General features: G+C 36.8%; 1 protein-coding gene across 3 annotated transcripts in view; it reads left to right on the top strand.

Annotated features, from left to right (window-relative positions):
• LOC123692359 (radial spoke head protein 3 homolog B) overlaps positions 1 to 20157 on the top strand; it is a 25398-nt gene continuing 5241 nt past the window's right edge. For all 3 annotated transcript variants that reach the window (XR_006751525.1, XR_006751524.1, XM_045637094.1), the window contains exons 1-8: positions 1 to 849; positions 1821 to 1953; positions 3593 to 3748; positions 3994 to 4122; positions 4213 to 4416; positions 8901 to 9063; positions 14499 to 14585; positions 15263 to 15388. Coding sequence is in view for 1 of the 3 variants with exons in the window: in XM_045637094.1 (XP_045493050.1) it covers positions 59 to 849; positions 1821 to 1953; positions 3593 to 3748; positions 3994 to 4122; positions 4213 to 4416; positions 8901 to 9063; positions 14499 to 14585; positions 15263 to 15388 (1789 nt within the window). In the remaining 2 variants the exon portion in view is untranslated. The remainder of the gene's footprint in view (positions 850 to 1820; positions 1954 to 3592; positions 3749 to 3993; positions 4123 to 4212; positions 4417 to 8900; positions 9064 to 14498; positions 14586 to 15262; positions 15389 to 20157) is intronic.

Below are 20157 nucleotides of genomic sequence, written 5' to 3' on the forward strand. Positions count from 1 at the left end.
GCCGCCGCTGACCACCGGCCGCCTCGCCCGCGCCATGGCCTGACCTCGCCGCGCCACCATGCCGCCGGGGACCGGCACGGACAACGAGCCCGACGCGTTCACCGTTATCAACCACGACGCGGCGAAGGCACCGCTGGCGCGCATCGTGAACGTCGTCAGACCGCTGGAGCGCGATGAGCCGCGCGGGCCGCTGCCGAGCGCACCGCGCCCTCGCCCCGCGCCCAACACGCTGCTCGACCCCAAGTTCTCGCGGGCGCTCGACTTCAAACTGCGCCGGCTCAAGGAGAAGGAGATCCTGGAGGCCAACCTGCGCCGCCCGACGCGCTTCCGGCCTCGCAACGGCCTCGCCGCCTCCAATCCGAACATCTATAAAGATTATCCCAAAATCCACGTCAAAGCGATGAGCCAGTCGCACCCCCGCATCGACGACGTGACCTTGAGAGATGAGCCCCACAAATTAACCACGAAATTAGACAAGTCTCCGTCGCCGGCGAAGAGCAAAGGCAGAATGTCAGTATCCAACGACGGAGAGAAGCCGCGCTTCGTGACCACTGTGAAGACTGGACAGTTCTTGTTGCCTCCTCCGGAGCTCGCGTGTCTGTTGGGGCTGGAGACGCTGTACCCGCCTAAGGAACGTGACAAAATTGTGTACTCTTATGCGAGCAAACCCAAGGCTGTAGCAAATCGCACGAAGCGTTCTCTGCCAGATAAGAAACAAGACACATCAAATACTTGTCCAAATATCGATGGAAGCAAGCGCATGAAGGCTGGGGATGCTTTTAAAGGAGTCCGAGCGCTCGTGGCTGGAGTGGTCGGAGTGCATCACCTGCTGGACGAGCGAGATCAGCTGTCAGTTGAGTTCATTATCATATGTTTTTAATTCCTATTCCGTTAGAATTGCTATCATGTACAGAAATAATACTTATTGAAAACAACACCCGGCTCATCGACACTCATTGAGCGAGCGTTATCGCGTACTATCGATTACAAGTCGCGATGTACACGAATCAACTCGACGTCACACTTTATATTTACTGAAACACATGATATTTACATGCCAAGTCTATTCGTATTCTCATCGCGCATTTCGCAGTATAAAATGCGACACTATTTAAGTTGTTTAACAATTATTTTTAGAATATTTGAAATTATTTTTTCTAATTGATAATATCTTTTCTAGCTAATTTTCCATTACTTTAAAATATAACAGCGAAATATGTTGTGTTAATTGGCAAGTATGTAGTACGTATTAATTAATATTCAAACCCACATGGCAACCTGGTATTTAGTGCGTCTAACTGAACGCGTTATGGTAAAGATAAGAAATGCTAAAAGTGGAGCGAACAAGTAATTCAAGAAATATCGAATAAGGGGTCAATTATGTGAGAATGTCTAAGTGAGGGGTAAAGGTTGTATAAACGAAGGAGGTGGTCAGTGCCCCCTCCCGCCGGGGTCGACCACCTTATTACCCTTATCTCGGTGCCCGCATATACCATCGATCTAGAATCTAGATAATATGTTTTTGTTATTTTTACATTGTCATACATTAATTTCTCAGAAAATGAAGAATTAAACAATAACTTTTTGCATGTTTTCATTGGAACGACACACAAAATCAATCAACAATTAATTGGATAGGAACTAAAACATACTGGAAATAAAAAACGTGAACAATTATAGCTTGCCAGAGATTAATGTCACGTGCAGCATACAAACGGCAACACATGAAAAGCAACCGACTATATTATATTGCTTGATTACAAATTTAATTATGGATCTTTTCAGTAAACTGTAAATAAATTGTATTGTAATGTTTGCAGCGGAAGCATGGCTACGGGCGTCACGGGCGCTACGGGTGCTACGGGCGCTACGGGCGCTACGCAGTACTCCAACGTGATGCACGACAAGCGCGTGGTGCGCGGGAGCACGTTCGCGGCGCACCCACACGCTGCAGTTAGTGCTTACCATTCATATCGTTATTACGAGTACTAATCATTTCACAAACACAAAGGTTTTTGTAGCTTCGCATATATCGACAAATCCATGAAAGCTTCTAACATTGACTAAGTTACTATCAGTCTAAATATTATATAAATTCATTTTACTTAAGTTTTATGAATGTAAAGCGCCAGTTCATCATTACTTACTTACTTTTGATCATTTTGTATTATATTATGCGTGTACTCGTAATCAAGTAACTAAAGTAAACGAGGGAGGGGATAATGGATTATACGATTGCAACGTGTCGCCCACGTGTCTGATAGCCGGTCACTGAATTAATCCTGTTAATAATTAGAAGCGTTCAATTACTTTTATTGGCGTATATATGTTGCTAATAGTCTGTATCCAATGTTTCAATAATTCAGAGGCCTGCTTTGTCCACGCTGACCCAGTTAGACACAGCGGAGAGCGCGGTCAGCGGAAAGGGGAAATATTTCCGCATATGAAAATTAACGATGTAAATACGTCCGTGTAAAAATATCAAACCGTAAATTGTCGACATGTTTGTATAAAAGTTTTAACTGCATGTTGTATTGACTTGAATAATTAAGCAAACTTTGAAATATTTTATTCCACTATATTAAATCACATCGCATTAATAGCTATAAAATTTTTCGAAATAATTAAATACCTACAACCATAGTTATTACTTATTTTCTATAGCTTGCGGTTGATAATAGGTATATAATTGGTAGGTAATATACGAAAATTGAAACTAGTCCAACTATTTACGTATTGAATAATAAAGCCGGGTTGTCACTGCCATATGAAATTGAAATGAATACAATTAGATAAGCAATTATTCACAACAAGGTTAATGTGCGCCGGCACGACTCACACGACCCCGCTTCGGCCGGCCCGCGCCGTGAGCCGCCGAGCGGAGCGACGCATATGCGGGCAACGATCGATATTGTACACTATATATCTTGAAATTACATATTATGTTATCCAGTTTTTCCATTGTTTATAAAAACACATTATGGATAATGTGTTTTGCTTATATTGCCACACGGACGGACTTTTAAAATCGTAACTTGATGGCCTTACGTCTTTGTCCTATTGTGTATTATAAATGAAAATGTTGAATGAAATAGTTACAACGAAAATGCATCTCGAGCAATGTTTAATTCGACTCAATTTTATTCCCTAACTCCCCTATCTTTAACACTATATTTCCTTGCAGCACGTAACGGCGTAATTAGCTGCACGCAAAGTATTAATTTCTTGAAAGGAGTTATGGCTCGTATTGTGACTGTTTGTAACAAAATCACCTATCGTTATTGTTATATTTGAAGAAAAAACGTGTCGTGAATTTTTTCGCTGTAATCAATAAAAATCATAGAAACGAAGATTAGTTGTCCTGTCTTCACGCAAATTGTCAAACCCGTGAAGTTTACATGGCCGCTCTGTTTTCCTATTTATAATTTTTTTTATTTTTTGGCGTAAGTTTCTTGAATTTTTCTTTTATACAATCCTTCTCCTGACAATAACGAACGCCGTTCACATGTGATGCCGTGACCAAGGGAAATAGGAATTCATTTTTATATATATTACGCATGACGTTGGCTACAGAAGCGATGTGTTGTACCAGGGCGACGGGGCAGAGAGCGCGGCAGCTCGCGCGGCTCGCACGCGGAGGCGCGCGCTGGCTCGCCGCGCGGCGCTGGCCCGGCTGCGGCCCGGCACGCCGCCGCCCGCGCCCGGCCGCCGACACCATCCCATACAGACTGAGTACTATCTCGAGGAGGTGCGTAACCATTCAAAAAATTATATCCAAACATTTTTTACGTTTATTATCAGACCTGCAAGCTTTTACTGCAACCAAGATAGTCGGCATTATTGCCATCGAGAGCTTGCTATCAGTTTATATAACTATCCACTCAAGAATAACTAAAAATTAACGATAGATTGGCAATGTTCGTCCTTTGTTGAACCTATAACAACTACTATACCTACTCGTTCAAATTACGTTTTAATTTGATTTTTTGGCAGCTATTCGACAAAGGCGTGGAGATGGAGGTGGGTGTTCAAACGGACCTGTTCATAGACCGGCCCGCCACGCCCGTGTACGTGCCCGCCAAGACCGGCGCAGACGCAGCCACACAGATCTATCCTGGTGATGTAAGTTTACTTTCTTTTCATATTTAATAACCTTATCCTAATATGGTCAATGTACTAAACAATAACAAATTCATAAATGATCACTTGCAGCTGTTCGATTTCGACGTGGAAGTGCAACCGATCCTGGAGGTGCTGGTCGGCAAGACGGTGGAGCAGGCGCTGGCGGAGGTGGCGCAGGAGGAGGAGTTGGCCACGCTGCGCGAGCAGCAGCGCCGCTACCGCGAGCTGCGCGATGCCGAGCTGGCCGAGCGGCAGCGTCTCGCCGCGCAGGATCTCCGCCTCGAGCACGAGAAGGTACGATTACTTTTTACGTTTTAAATTAATATTTCGGCTACGTTTCTATCAGAGGCGGCTCGTACTTAGGTTGCTAGGCGCTGGTGCAGTGAACTCCCATAAATAATTATAATAAAGTTATACCTGCTCATTATTTAAAATCTATCGTAAAAGACTCCAATACTAATTATCAATAAAATAAGTACCTTTACACATTACAAATAAAATACATTACATACACTCTTGTTCATTTAAGAAGTAACGCGCGAAAAGGAGCTTTTACATTATCTCTCTGATATTTTTTTTTAATTTATTTATCAAATTAAATACTTAATCAAATAAATAATAATATTACCTTCACAATCGCCTAACAACGGTTTGGAGCAATCTTCCGTATCCTCTCCCATCTCACGGAACCGTTGTATTAAGTTCTCTTCTGAATTATTTCTGAGAAACACGAAATAATATAAGGTTATTTATTATGCATACCATGTTTAAATATAAATTTATAGTTGAATCGTTTCTATCGCCTAATACGTATTTTATCATAATATAATATTATTTTTATTGACTTATCGAAATTTTCCTGACTTATAGAAGTTTTCCCCACTAAGAGAAATTTTCCTGACGTATAGAAATTCTCCTGTCTTATCGAAATTTTCCCGACTTATGGTTTTTTCCTGACTTATAGAAATTTGTGCGGCAATGAGAAATTTTCCTCACGTATAGAAATTTTCCTGGCTTATAGAATTTTTCCTGACGTAAAGAAATTTTCCTGGCGTAAATAATTTTTCCTGACTTATACAAATTTTCCTGACGTATAGAAATTTTCCGGACTTATAAACATTTTCCTGACTTATACAAATTTTCCTTCTCTATATAAATTTTCTTGGCGTATAGAAATTTTCCTAGCTTATAGAAATTTTCCCGACGTATAAAAATTTTCGTGGCTTATAAACATTTTCCTGACTTATACAAATATTCCTTATCTATATAATTTTGCGGCAAAGAGAAATTTAATCACGTATAGAAATTTTCCTTGTTTGTAGAAATTTTCCTTTATGGAAATTTTCCAGCTTATAGGAATTTTCCTGGCTTATAGAAATTTTGCTGGCTTATAGAAATTTTACTGGCTTATAGAAATTTTCCCGAGGCATAGAAATTTTTCTGACGTATAGAAATTTTCCTGACATAGAAATTTTGATAGCTTACAGAAATTTTCCTGGCGTATATAATTTTTCCTGATTTATACAAATTTTCCTGACGTATAGAAATTTTCCTGGCTTATAGAAATTTTCCTGAGGCGTAGAAATTTTCCTGACGTATAGAAATTTTCCTGGCTTATAGAAATTTTGAAAGATTAAATAAATTTTCCCGACGTATAGAAATTTTCTGGACTTATAAACATTTTCCTGACTTATACAAATTTTCTTTATCTAAATAAATATTCCTGGTGTATATAAATTTTCCTGGCTTATAGAAATTTTCCCGACGTATAGAAATTTTCCTGACTTATACAAATTTTCCTTATCTATATAATTTTGCGGAAAAGAGAAATTTTCCTCACGTATAGAAATTTTCCGGTCTTACAGAAATTTTGCTGGCTTATAGAAATTTTCCCGACGTATAGAAATTTTCCTCACGTATAGAAATTTTCCTGGCTTATAGAATTTTTCCTGGCGTAAAGAAATTTTTCTGGCGTATATAATTTTTCCTGACATACTAATTTTCCTGACGTATAGAAATTTTCCTGGCTTATAAAAATTTTGCTGGCTTACAGAAATTTTCCCGAGGCATATAAATTTTTTCCTGACGTATAGAAATTTTCCTGGCTAATAAACATTTTCCTGACTTTTACAAATTTTCCTTATCTATATAATTTTGCGGCAAAGAGAAATTTTCCTCACGTATAGAAATTTTCCTGACGTATAGAAATTTTCCGGACTTACTTATACAAATTTTGCTATATACTTTTGCGGCAAAGAGAAATTTTCCTCACGTATAGAAATTTTCCTTTCTTATGGAAAGGAGAATGGCGAAACTGGGCCTAACTGTTACAGAAATCATAATATATTTAAAATTCATTATGTTATTTTTAGTAATTCTTGGTAAAATATTTACTTCTGATTCTATGGGAAAACAAATCTTTGAAAAAAAAAAGATAATGTGTTCACTACCGGCATTGTTATTTAGATTTCTATGACTACCGGTCTTATCAAGCAGAGATTGTCAGTGTTGTCAGGAGTAAAAAAGTCGAATATATCGATTAATACGAATGAATGTCTATATTTTATTTTTAATTTTATTGAATTCAAATGCTTTATAAATCAGAAGCAAAACTTAACTTATTTTTAACACATATCTTAATTTATTTAGATCATTCTATAAAATAAAAACATGTTTTACTTAATCAATAATAATTATAACATTTTTATTTAGGTACCTGGCCATTAATTAAATGTCAAATTATTAATCATAATTGTGTCAGTGATGAGTGATTTGTTTATGTTTGTTGTTTGACATTTGAGTGAAGTTTTAGGCCCTTCTCCCATTACGATACGCATAGGCGATTCAAGTATCCTGCAAGTCTCGGAGACTAGTCGCCGCGGAGTATCTCACATACATTTTTATGTAGGCTCGCACACTACGCTACTGGTATCCTACACGTCCGCGACTAGTATAGCACTACTCACCGTGTTGGTCGCTTTTGCATCGCGTCTCGACTCTCGCGCGTATCTCTTCGTTAGAAAGATAAAAATATCTAATCATCATGTTGTAGTTCTCGTTCGGCTACAAAAACTCTACAATTTATGTTTCTTTCAATATATGGATGAATCCAGTACTTCTTACTCTTACGTTGGCGTCTTCTATTTCTATAAAAAAGAAAAACTGCAAGAGCTTCTTCGTCACTGGAATTGCTGATTGCTCGACATAACGACGTAACTGTTGTTGCAATAAATAAATGAATTCTTATTATTATAACTTTCGCGTCGGTCCACAAAAACGAGGCACAATAATGATGAATTTAGTCATTTTTCAGTCGCATAATATGCGAGCATCGGGTAGCCAGCAAATATCTAAGTAGTATTCTACGCGAGTATCGTATTCTAGAAGTATCGTACCTAATGGCAGAAGGGCCTTAGTAACGTTTTATTCAAAATTGATCTTAATCAATATCCCAATATCTCTGCTATCCCATAGAAAAGATCTATAATTATTATATTCATAGAGTCTGTATATTTTTATCTATTTAATCACCCATAAATCATCAGTGTAACGATCAGGCCCAGAGTACTATGGGAGTTTGCCATTCTCCTTTTCCAGCTTATAGAAATTTTCCTGGCTTAAAAACATTTTCCTGACTTATACAAATTTTCCTTATCTATATAAATTTTCCTGGCGTATAGAAATTTTCCTGACTTATAGAAATTTTCCTGACGTATAGAAATTTTTCTTTCTTATGGAAATTTTCCTGCTTATAGATATTTTCCCGACTTATGGAAATTTTTCTGACTTATAGAAATTTTTCCTGACATCGTAATTTTTCTGTCAATTGAAATTTCCCTTACTATTGTTAAAATCATTTTTCTAATCTTCCTAAAATTGGAAATTTTTACGACTGATTAAAGTAAACCACGCACCTATTCCCACCCACATCCCGTACGCTATGCTCTCTATCCACAGGCCGCGCGTGCGCAGAATGGCTCAGTATCTGCATAGCTAGCGAACGTATAAGCTCGCCCGGTCGTTGGGCGCTTTCACCAGGGCCCTGGAATCATTTTTAACATCATCATTTTTATTGAAAACAATATTCATATATTTTTCTTTGCCCGCGGATTCCCCTGATGTTAAATTCGCATTAGTCGTTTCACCGCTGTCAAAAGTTACCCATGGCCATGTCACATTAAAACGAATAAACACACTTTCGCATTTATAATATTACTAGAGGTCCGCCCTGGCTTCGCCCGTGGTACATATTTCACAATAAAAGGTAGCCTATGACCTTTCTCGGGCATCAAAATATCTCCATACCAAATTACATGCAAATTGGTTCAGTAGTTTAGGCGTGATTGAGTAACAAACAGACAGACAGAGTTACTTTCGCATTTATAATATTAGTATGCATTTATAATGTGGTGCTAATTTTATTTTTTTGTAATAAATTATCCTGCTAACGCTTTTGTATTTTCGTTGTTTTATTTCAAGTGAACACCCATACAATTTTTTCACGAGCCGCCTCTGGTTTCTATTAAAGTTTTCAATCTAATGTGGCCATGCATGGTAATAGGTATTATATACTATAATAAATGCTAAAATAAAAACTCATAAATACAAAATTAAAGAATCAAGAGATAGCATAGATATTATAAAGGCGGCTCTATCTATCTATCACTAATAAATTAATGATATCTAGCTGGCAGCCTATTCGTAGGTTTGCTTATTCGGTAACAATAGTAGTTTTTATAACCGAAATGGGCATAGTTAACGTGTGACGCGTGGTACAGGAGCGCCGCGTGGCGGAGGGTCGCGCGGCGCGCGCGGCGGCGGTGGAGGCGCGGCAGCGCGTGGCGGCGGCGGCGCTGGTGCAGGGCTACGTGGCCGAGCTGCTGCCCGCCGTGCTGGCCGGCCTGCGCGACGCCGGCTACCTCGTGCGCCGCCTGCACAGAGGTAACTCTCACTTTGTTACTTTCTCACTACAAATGATGAATTAGTTATTACTAGACATCGGATTATATGCATTTGCATATTTGCATATGCAAATGCATAAAACTCTCTAATTACGGCGTTAGTGCATATTTTAGCCTTTTTCCCCAATCGTGCATATTTCGTGCATAAATCGTTAAGTAGCGGGAGTTTTGATTGGTCGACTAACCTTTATTAGCCAATCAGAACGCTCAGCGAGTAAACAAACCCTATTTTGGCATGGTAAAATGGCAAAAAATTACAAAACAAATTACAAATGGTACATTTTAAGTAAATTTTGAGCCATTCAAAATAGGGCTAGATTACGCTTTTGGGGCTAAAAAGGTAAAACACGGGTTGAATTCCAAAAAAGGGCTAGATTTAGACCGGAAAGGTCTAAGGTGGCAACACTGCGCTCGCGGGTGACAAACATCACAAATTTGCGCTCGAAAATTTGGTAAAAATGCTTAATTGTATATTGGCACAAAAACTATACTCAATTTCAAGAAAATTTCAATGTTTTTGTACAATCTTTGATTTAAACATATAAAAATAATAAAGATTTTTTTGATTTATAAGTGCATATTTTAGGCATATCAGTCGTTTTTAGTGCATATTTCGGCCTTTTTTAGTGCATATTTGCATGCATATTTTGGCATTTTGTTAGTGCATATAATCCGATGTCTAGTTATTACAGTGACAATACTTATCTCGGTCAGGTACAGAAGAGGAAGTTATAAGGACTACTATGAAAGCTTTTGATTATACATATATCATTTTGTACTTACGATAGAGCTGTTACTGACTTGTTTTTAGGTTCAAACGATTGTATAATTCTAGTCTGACGTTACATACGTACAGTAATTTACTGTTATAGTAGAGCCATTTTAATAGGCAACATTTGACAGTTCAACAAAATTCAACAACGTAACCTAGTAACGACGACATAGAATAACATGATATTTCGTTTTGTTAGAACTGCACATTTGCTTAACTTTTTTCAATTATGATTACATATTTATAATAATAAAGACCGATACAAGTAATTTTAAGATTTCATTTTACTGATAAACCATACTAAACATAATAAACAATTTCTGAATTGAAGAACTGACGTCGCTACAATTTTGTGTCAATAAACCTTTTTTCTTTTTAAATACCAGAGACGTTACTCTAAAAATCGAAATCTGACATCTAGAATCGAATGCATTGATTACTTGTGAATAAAAATCATCATAAATTAATAAATTCGATTGACAAATATTTCAAATCCGTATCGATTAATTCACTTTAATCGATGTTTTTAAGCAGGTTACCTCTCTTTGAAGATAAAATTGATAGACGTCAAATGTTGCCTATTAAATTGGCTCGACTATAGTAACAAACGAAAAGGGGATCCTGACGACCTTGGTAACTACCGACCAATCAGCCTACAATCAAACCTCTACAAACTGTTCGCCTCTTGCCTTGATAAACGCCTTGAAAAATACACCGAAGAATTTCAACCCGTAGAACAAGCAGGCTTTAGAAGCAAATATTCAACTATAGATCACATACACTCACTGGAACTCATTATAGAGAAATACTTAGAAATGCATCGCCCGTTTTACCTAGCTTTCATTGATTATGCTAAAGCATTTGACTCCATATCTCATAGTAGCATGTGGAGTGCTTTACAAGAGTGTGATGTACCAACAGAAACCATAGAGCTCATTCAGGACATATTATATATGAAAAGTAAAAGTAAAATAATATTAGATAGAACAGGCACAAAAATTGATATATGTAGAGGCGTCCGTCAAAGTGACCCACTCTCACCCAGAATATTTATTAGCGTTTTACAAAATATAATGAAGACACTAAAGTGGGAAACCAAAGGCATAAACATCAACGGTCAATTTCTTAGCAACTTAAGATTTGCCGATGACATTGTACTCTTTGCAGAAAGCTCATCTAAACTAGAATCAATGATAAATGAAATTAACTACATCAGTAATGAAATTGGGCTAGAACTAAGTAAATACAACAAAAACTAAAATAATGACAAACAGCACTAAGATATCAATACACATTAAAAATGTTTTATTAGAATATGTACCAGAATACATATATCTTGGCAAACGGGTATCATTTTCAAGTTCAAGACATCAGGATGAGCTAATGAGACGTGTGAATGTGTCTTGGAATAGATTTTGGAGTATGAAAGAAATTCTAAAATCCAATATTCCAATCAAGATGAAAAAAATTGTGCTGGATTCGTGTATCCTGCCGTCCCTCGCTTATGGATCCCAAACATGGATTTTTAACAAAAAAACGACTGAAAAGATTCAGACAACCCAAAGAGCCATGGAACGGAGTATCCTAAATTTAAAAATAAAACATAAAAAAAGAAACACAGATATAAGAAAAACAACAAATGTGATTGACGCTCTGGAACAATGAAAACTGAAATGGAAGTGGGACATATCGCTCGAATGAAGGCTGACACAAGGGCGGATCCAGCTTTAGTGCCAGGGGGGGGTCACATAGTCGTGGTCAATTTACAAAAGCTATATTTTGATAATTTAATTGATACGTAGATTAAAAAAAAAACGGTCAGGTGCGAGTCGGATTCGCGAACCAAGAGTTCCGTACAAACATTTTTAATTTGAAATTTATGCTTTTTGCAAATTTTCCTTTATCTGTGTAATATAAGACGTAACTTTCTACAAAATATAAAGATTCTGTGTTCACGGGAAGTACCCTGTAGGTTTTGATTCCTGGCGACACTTGAGAATGTTGATAAGCATGAAATGTATGTTTTAGCTATGTGGCCACACTTTATGGCCTATGTGGCCTGAATTAAATGAATTTTATTTATTATTATTTATTTATTATTTATTTATCATTTATTTATCAATTTTTCATCCATCTGTGCTGACATTGCTTTCAACAAATTTCAAGACTCGTGTTCACGGGAAGTACTACAATATAGGTTTTGATTCCCTTGCCGATAATGTCGAAATTTGCGATAATTTTCAGCATAAACGGCTGCATCTTTTGATTGCGTTGCCTTATAAGTTTGATTTTTTCAAAGGATAGATTTGATTATTCGGTATAAATTTTAGATTGATACCTCCACGCGTTCCTGACAGGCAGACAAACTTGAAAAATTTTCAAGATATATTTAATTAAAACATATTATATATTTTTTGCAATTATTCCTGTATCTGTACTATAAGATGTTATTTCGTACCGAATTTCAAGATTCTGAGTTTACGGAAAGTATCCTGTAGGTTTTGAGTTTTGATACCCTTGCGAATGTCGAAATTTGCGAAATTTTTCGGCATTTACGGCTGTATCTTCTGATTCGTTGACATAGAAGTTTGATTTTATTATAGCTTAAAGGTATCATAGACTTGAGTTTTTGGCATGAATATCAATTTAATACATGTAAGCGTTCATGAGTAACAGGGTTGTAGGTAAGTTTAAATTTTTTTTAAATATTTTTTTAGAATAATCTAAGTAAAAATTCATGTTTTTCGCAATAAGTAAACAAAGTCGTTTTCTCTGTGCCTATGTCCCTTTGTATGATTAAATCTTTAAAACTACGCAACGAATTTTGATGCGGTTTTTTTAAAGATAGAGTGATTCAAGAGGAATAGTATATAATTTATAAGGTTTTAGACAAAGCGGGCGAAGCCGCGGGCTAGCTAGTCTGCGTTATAAGATGGTACATTGTACTACATTTCATGACTCTGTGTACTCGGGAACTACCCTGTAGGCTTTGATTTGACCTAGGGAGTGTCGAATTTTGCGAAAAATTTCAGCATTTACAGCTGCATCTTTTGATTGCATTGGCTTATACGTTTGAATTTTTCACAGCATCAAGGAACCGTAGACCGTAGGATTTCGACATTAGCAAAGGATACCTGCAGGGAGCACCCTGTCCCGTAAACACAAAGTCTTGAAATTGAGTTAAAAAGTATCGTCTTATAGCACAGATGTAGGAAAAACTGCAAACACCCTAATTATTTAATTAAATTAAATAAAAATATATTTTTTTAAATAATTTTAAACTTACAATCCCTTTACTCATGAAGGTCTACATGTATTAAATTGATATTCACATCAGAACTCAGGTCTATAATAACTTAAATCTGTTATTTAATTCAAATTCTATGTCAACGCAATCTGAAGAAAAAGCAAATAGAGCCTCATATTCTGTAACTCGCAACTACTTGCAAGGGAATCAAAACCTACAAGGTACTTCCCGTCAACACAGTCTTGAAATTTGGATAAAAGCAACGACTTATAGCACAAGATAAAGAAAAAATTCCTTTAAATAAAATTGTAAGATACAACCTATTAAAAAAATAGGTTTGCTCGGAGCCCTAGGTGCGCGAGTCCGACTCACACTTGGCCGATTTTTTGTCGTAATTTTCTATTGTTTATTAAAAAAAAATGCCATTTTATGTCTTATCCACGAACTGAGATATTTCGATATTTGAGGTTTTGTGTGAAAAGTGTGCAAAAGTTGTAGTAAAAAAATTAATAACCTACTATAACTTTATTCCGCAGTTATAGGTTTTTTCAAAAATCGATAAACCTGTTTTTTGCCCTTTAATCACGACCACAGGTCGACCCTAATTAACTTTTCCTCTAATTTTTGTTATATTCTCTTTTGTTTGTAATTGATTTACCTAATTGTTTTATATATTACTTTTATGTCTCAAAAGTCAATAAAAACATTATGTTGAACACTTAGGTTGAACAGTATTAAGTTGTAAATTTAAAAAAGATAATATTAAATTAGTGGTCCACTTAGGTCGTGGACCTAGCCCAGGGGGGGGTCATGACCCCATGACCCCCCCCCCTGGATCCGCGCTTGGGCTGACAGGTGGGCCAAAAGAGTAACGGTATGGAAGGGACCCAGTGGTAAGAGAAACCGTGGCAGGCCGGCTGAGAGATGGCTAGACGAAATTCTGGAACTAGCTGGAGAAAATTGGATGAAAAAAGCAAATTACAGACTAGAATGGAGAAAACAGGAGGAGGCCTTTATTAATTAGTTAAGCATTTCAATAAGAATTTAATAATAATATAAAAAACTATGTATTTACTGTTTAACTTAGAATAATTTACTTGAACAAATAATATAAAAAACTATGTATTTACTGTTTAACTTAGAATAATTTACTTGAACAAATAATATAAAAAACTATGTATTTACTGTTTAACTTAGAATAATTTACTTGAACACTATAAATGTAAAACTTTGTAAAACTATATATTTAATTAAGGAAATAAAAAGGCTTTATTTTTATTTATTTATTTTTAACAAACGAAAAATTGTAGAGATCTTATAATAATTTTAAAATTACACGTCTCTACATGTATAATCCCTATATAAACTGTAACAAATGTTTATATTTGTATTGCAGGGGTAGAAGAAGAGTTCATGCCGTGGCTGGTAGAGGAAGTGTCCAAAGAAATTGAATCCATCATCACGAGTCGAGACGTTATTAGTGGTAAGGCATGGCTTGTCTAATAGACTGAAAAACTCAACATTGATTGAAAAAATTGCACAAAATTCGTTGTGATCATTGTAAAAGGTAGGTAAAGACCGCGAAATAGACCAAAAAAGGGAATTTTGTGTCGCGGCTGAAATGCTATTCGATCTTTATTCTTTACACGTTGTGCAATGAAGAAAACGCAAGAAGTGTCTTGATCATTAATTGGTTTAGCATAATGCGTCGGATATGCTTTTATTAACCGACTTCAAAAAAAGGAGGAGGTTATCAATTCGGCCGGTATGTTTTTTTTTTATGTATGTACACCGATTACTCCGAGGTTTCTGAATTTACGTGATTCTTTTTTTGTTCGATGCGGGATGGTGTCGAATTGGTCCCATAAAAATTTTATTCGGATAGGCCCAGTAGTTTTTATTTTATGAGCATTTTTTCTGTATTTGTAAATGTTGCAAGTGCAAGTTTGAAGTCGGTTGTTTTTAACGCAGTTATCTACTTGTTACTAACTATTGGCCAGTCTAATGACTTATTATAGGTAGTACAGATCAGATAACATTGGAATTCAGTAATATGGCCTTTCTCTACAAAGCTTCTTTGAAACTATACTATGTCTGTATACCTTGCAACCATACAGTAATAGTAAGAAATGGTAAGTTATTAAGCGTGTGGTTGTGCAGAGATCGTCCGCGAGGTGGTGGAGGCGCGCGCGGAGCTGTACCGCGCGGCCGGCGAGCGCACCGCACAGCGCCGCTCGCCGCCCGACTCGCTCACCCCGCCCTCCGAGCCCGCCGAGGAGGAACACGGTCAGTCACGCACTCAACTATTTAGATGTCTTTCATTCACCAAACACTCACCCAAATTATGCGTTCAGCAAGAAAATTATTTGTGCAAAAACATATCCATAAAAAATAAAAATATTTGGAAAATCCAAAAGTGCACGACTCATAATGCTCATTTAATTATGAAATATAAAAAAATATATATATATATAGTAGTCTTGTAGTTTTCGTTTTTTATTAATTGCAATTAAACGACACTGTACAATCGTCGATTAGAATATTTAAAAAAAAAATTAACTCAAATGATGGATTTTTTCACAAGTTATAGTGTTTTCAGGTTTCACACATGACGGACAGGAAAATTTTTTGACCTATTTCGGTGTTTTTTTCCAATTCTATTGAAGTAAATCAATTTTTAAAAAGTATGGGATTAATCTCCATTAAATTATCTCGACAATAGTATGCAAAATATCTTGATTCCGTGAACTAACAAGGCTATAATAATAAGAATAGCTGCAAAGATGAGGCGAAAAAAATTTTTCGATCGTAAAGCACTCTCTTATGCTTCGCATCGTCCGCGTCGTGCAATATAAACAGATTATTTTGTAAGCACAGATAACCTCCTCCTTTTTTTTGAAGTCGGTGAATAATATGATACCACAGATACTTTAATACTATACTAATACTATGTATATTATTATTTAAAGTTTTAAAGAAATTAATACAATTTAATTTCGTCAATCTATTTCATCAGATCTCCACTGTACCTAATAGCTATTGAATATGTATAGCATATTGACCGCTGTACAAGTGAGATAATGATGAGCGGTGCGGTGCGGTGCGGTGCGGTGCGGTGGACCTGCGGCGGCGCACTTGTCGCGGCACGTGCGCGCGCCGGCTGCGATTCGTTCCTCGGTGCAACGTGTTGCAAATCGCTGTGCTTGCTTTTGTTCGCGCCGCACGAGTTGCTTTACCGTTAGGGATGGCTCACACTTGTATATTAATAAGAAAAGACATAAAATAAGGAATATTGAGAAACTTGTTAAAATAGATTGTTACAATATAAATCCGTACTTCTCTAGGTATTATTTCACCACACCCCGGACACTCCATGCAAAATTATCGTTTTGACAGTCACACTATAGAGACTGCAAATGTGTGTGTTAACGCTTTATGGTTGGCACATTTGTGACTAGCGTAAAAAAAAATTCGCGTTTTTCTGATGAAATACATCCGTAAACAGCACAATATCTAACCATTTTCTACGAAAAACGACAATCACAAATCCAAAATAATAAAATTACTTTAAGTCAATTTGATTAATGTTGTCAATCTTCGTTGCGTATCGTCCTTGCAGAAAAATGCGGACCATTTTTAGGCTGATCGTGCGGGGTGAGGTAAGTGTTTAATTTTGGCGGGAGGCGGAGAGTGTCCGTTCTGTAGCGTTCAGCTACTATTATGTATTCTGTGATTTCACGTTAAGTCACGTAAATAAATTTCAAATAGTAATACTTAGCAGTGTACACACTTTAAGTAATATCTGATTGTTTATTCTCTAGGGTATGATGTGCAATTAAAAAACTACATTCTAGAATCTAGATTGAGAATCGAGATCATAATATCGTACTTACACAAATATTTTCTTTAACAAGTTGTAAATGAGAAAAAAAATATCTTAATACGTTGGTAAATCGGAAATCAGCTTTTCATATTCTTAGAATATAATATGAACATATCAATGTTAAAATAATTTTTTTTTTTTAAATACATACGAGTTAGTTTATTTAGAATGTGCGGCAACCCTCAGCGAGTTTGGAGGGTAGTGGACCGCGATTGATACGCTGTGATGACATTATAATATTGTTATGATGTGGGTCGCGGCTGTGGGCACTGCGCGCCCCCCTCGCCCCGCACCGCCCCCTCACCTCGCACTGCGCACGTGCGCTTGCACTTAATTTTACCCGACGTTTACTCGACAATAGCCTATTAATATCGCTATTAGAGACACTCGCGATTTGTAAAGGTGTTATTCTTTTCATTGTGTGTGGCTTATAAATATTTTTTAAATAGTTTATGATAGACATCTAATATTTTTATTTGAAGCAGAATAATATAATTAAAATCACCTAATATATGTATTTCTATGTATATTTTTCTGATCTTGACAACGTAAATAATCTTTTATATAAAAATGAATCGTAAAATGTGTTGGTAAGCGCATAACTCGAGAACGGGTGGACCGATTTCGATAATTCTTTTTTTATTATATTCCTTGAAGTACGAGGATGGTTCTTATGGAGAGAAACGTAAATATATACCACGGGCGAAGCCGGGGCGGACCGCTAGTATATAATAATAATATTTATAATTATAACGTTATCAAGATCAGAAAAATATACATATAAGCATCATTCAAGATAAATAATATAGAAGAAAACTTACGTAATTTTATTACAATTGTAATATAAATTAATATAATGTTATAAAGTGATTAATGTAATCTAATTAGTCGTCACATGTTTACTGTTGTATACAGTTAACAGTTATAGCCACATGATCAAACTGATAAGAGTTAGAGATCTCGCGATAACGCAGCAGCCCACACGACGTGTTCTCTGTATACTGTATGCTTACTGCACGGTCACGTGGTTAGGGTTACTAAAATATATATTACATAATAATTAATAATTATCATTATACTACATTGGTAAATATTTATTTAAAAATGTTATATTTGACAAGACCTCTAATGCCTCTAATAAATGTACCATTTTGTAATGGTATCAAAGCTGGTAAGGGCAGCCCTAGCGGCATGCAAGGTCGCGGCCACAAGTGCGCTCGGCATATGCGACGGATCAGCGGCACGTGCGCGGTAATCGCGGACAAGGGCCTCATTACGATTCACATTTTGATTATATTGAACTGAAGTAATACCTACTTGATAGTTAGATACAAAAACGTGTACTAGGCGATAGTGTTCATTATAAAAAAAATGTAGCAATTTACAAGCATCAATGTAAGGACATATTTTTTCTTTTATAGGCATTTGACTTAGGCATAGGTTTACTTTATGTGAAATAGACCCTGATCTGTGCCCTGATCTATATCACTATCTAATATATAAAAATCAATGCCACTTTTCGTTGTAATTCCATAACTCGAGAACGGCTGAACCGATTTCGATAATTCTTTTTAGGGTTCCGTAGCCAAAATGGCAAAAACGGAACCCTTATAGTTTCGTCATGTCCGTCTGTCCGTCTGTCCGTCTGTCCGTCTGTCACAGCCGATTTACTCGGAAACTATAAGTACTACAGTGATGAAATTTGATGGGAATATGTGTTGTATGAACCGCTACAAAAATATGACACTAAATAGTAAAAAAAAGAATTGGGGGTGGGGCCCCCCATACATGTAACTGAGGGATGAAATTTTTTTTTTCGATGTACATACCCGTGTGGGGTATCAATGGAAAGGTCTTTTAAAATGATATAAAGTTTTCTAAAAAACATTTTTCTTAAAGTGAACGGTTTTTGAGATATCAGCTCTCAAAGTCGTAAAAAGTATGTCCCCCCCCCTCTATTTTTATAACTACGGGGTATAAAATTCTAAAAAAAATAGAGGTGATGCATGCTAATTAACTCTTTCAACGATTTTTGGTTTGATCAAAGTATCTCTTATAGTTTTTGAGATAGGTTGATTTAACTGTAATTTATTATATTTGCTGCTACGGAACCCTTTGTGCGCGAGCCCGACTCGCACTTGGCCGGTTTTTATTTTATTATATTCCTTGAAGTACGAGGATGGTTCTTATGTGGAGAAAACGTTAATATGTACCACGGGCGAAGCCGGGGCGGACCGCTAGTCTACTATATAGTGATTAGTGACATGCTTTCGTGAGGGCTGAGAGTAATCTATTCGTTCTAGCCTATTTTTTACTGAAGTATAATTTTTTATAAAAAGTGTATAATACAAGTGTTAATAAAATTATAATTGTACACTGCGGCTTAGGTTGGTATTAGATGGATCAACCGCAGGGGGCTCCTATCTCGTCATCAGCGCGCGATACGATCGCTCCGCTCTCGCAGGCTTTGTGCCGCGGCTCGCGACTAATGCACTTTTACACTTGACGCACTCGCAGCTGATTTATGGTTTGCGCATTTAACTTTAATCACTCTATTGATGCAAACAATATTATTTGCTTATTTATTTCACTCTAAGCGCACGTGCGTAGATCGGATGTTGATTGGGCGGGCGGTTATCAATTATTGTAGAAGTTGAGACGCAGGACATGTGTTTGACAAAACAATTACTAGAAATCTATAGGTAATATTATAATAAATCAAATAAACCTTCATTGGTTCGTGTGGTCGATTTTTTCTGATTAATTGGTTATAGAAAATTACGTACGGATGATGTCCAATAATGAAGATTTTTGAACTTATCAATTAGGCTCGAGGTCTAATAGCAGAATGATGATAAATTAATAAACCAGGACATGCTAGGACACCCCGCCGAGCAAATATTGTTTCAGCACTCGGCCGGCACTCTCGCCACTCGCTAAACTCCATTACCGACCCCTCACCCGCCAGTCGCCAGTCGCGACACCTCGCGCGCTCGCTCGCCACACAAGGAACACTTCCATCAAATTGAAATGTACAACCAAACCTCAATGACACACGAAAAGCGCCTTTAATTCCTCAACTCAAAGTAACATTTCGCCCAACTGCAACGTATTTGTGCAGCTGCCGCTCTCCACCGTCGCCTCCGCACAATACAATAATAATGTAAAGAGC

Source organism: Colias croceus, chromosome 6, assembly GCF_905220415.1.
Source record: "Colias croceus chromosome 6, ilColCroc2.1".
Lineage (NCBI taxonomy): Eukaryota > Metazoa > Arthropoda > Insecta > Lepidoptera > Pieridae > Colias > Colias croceus.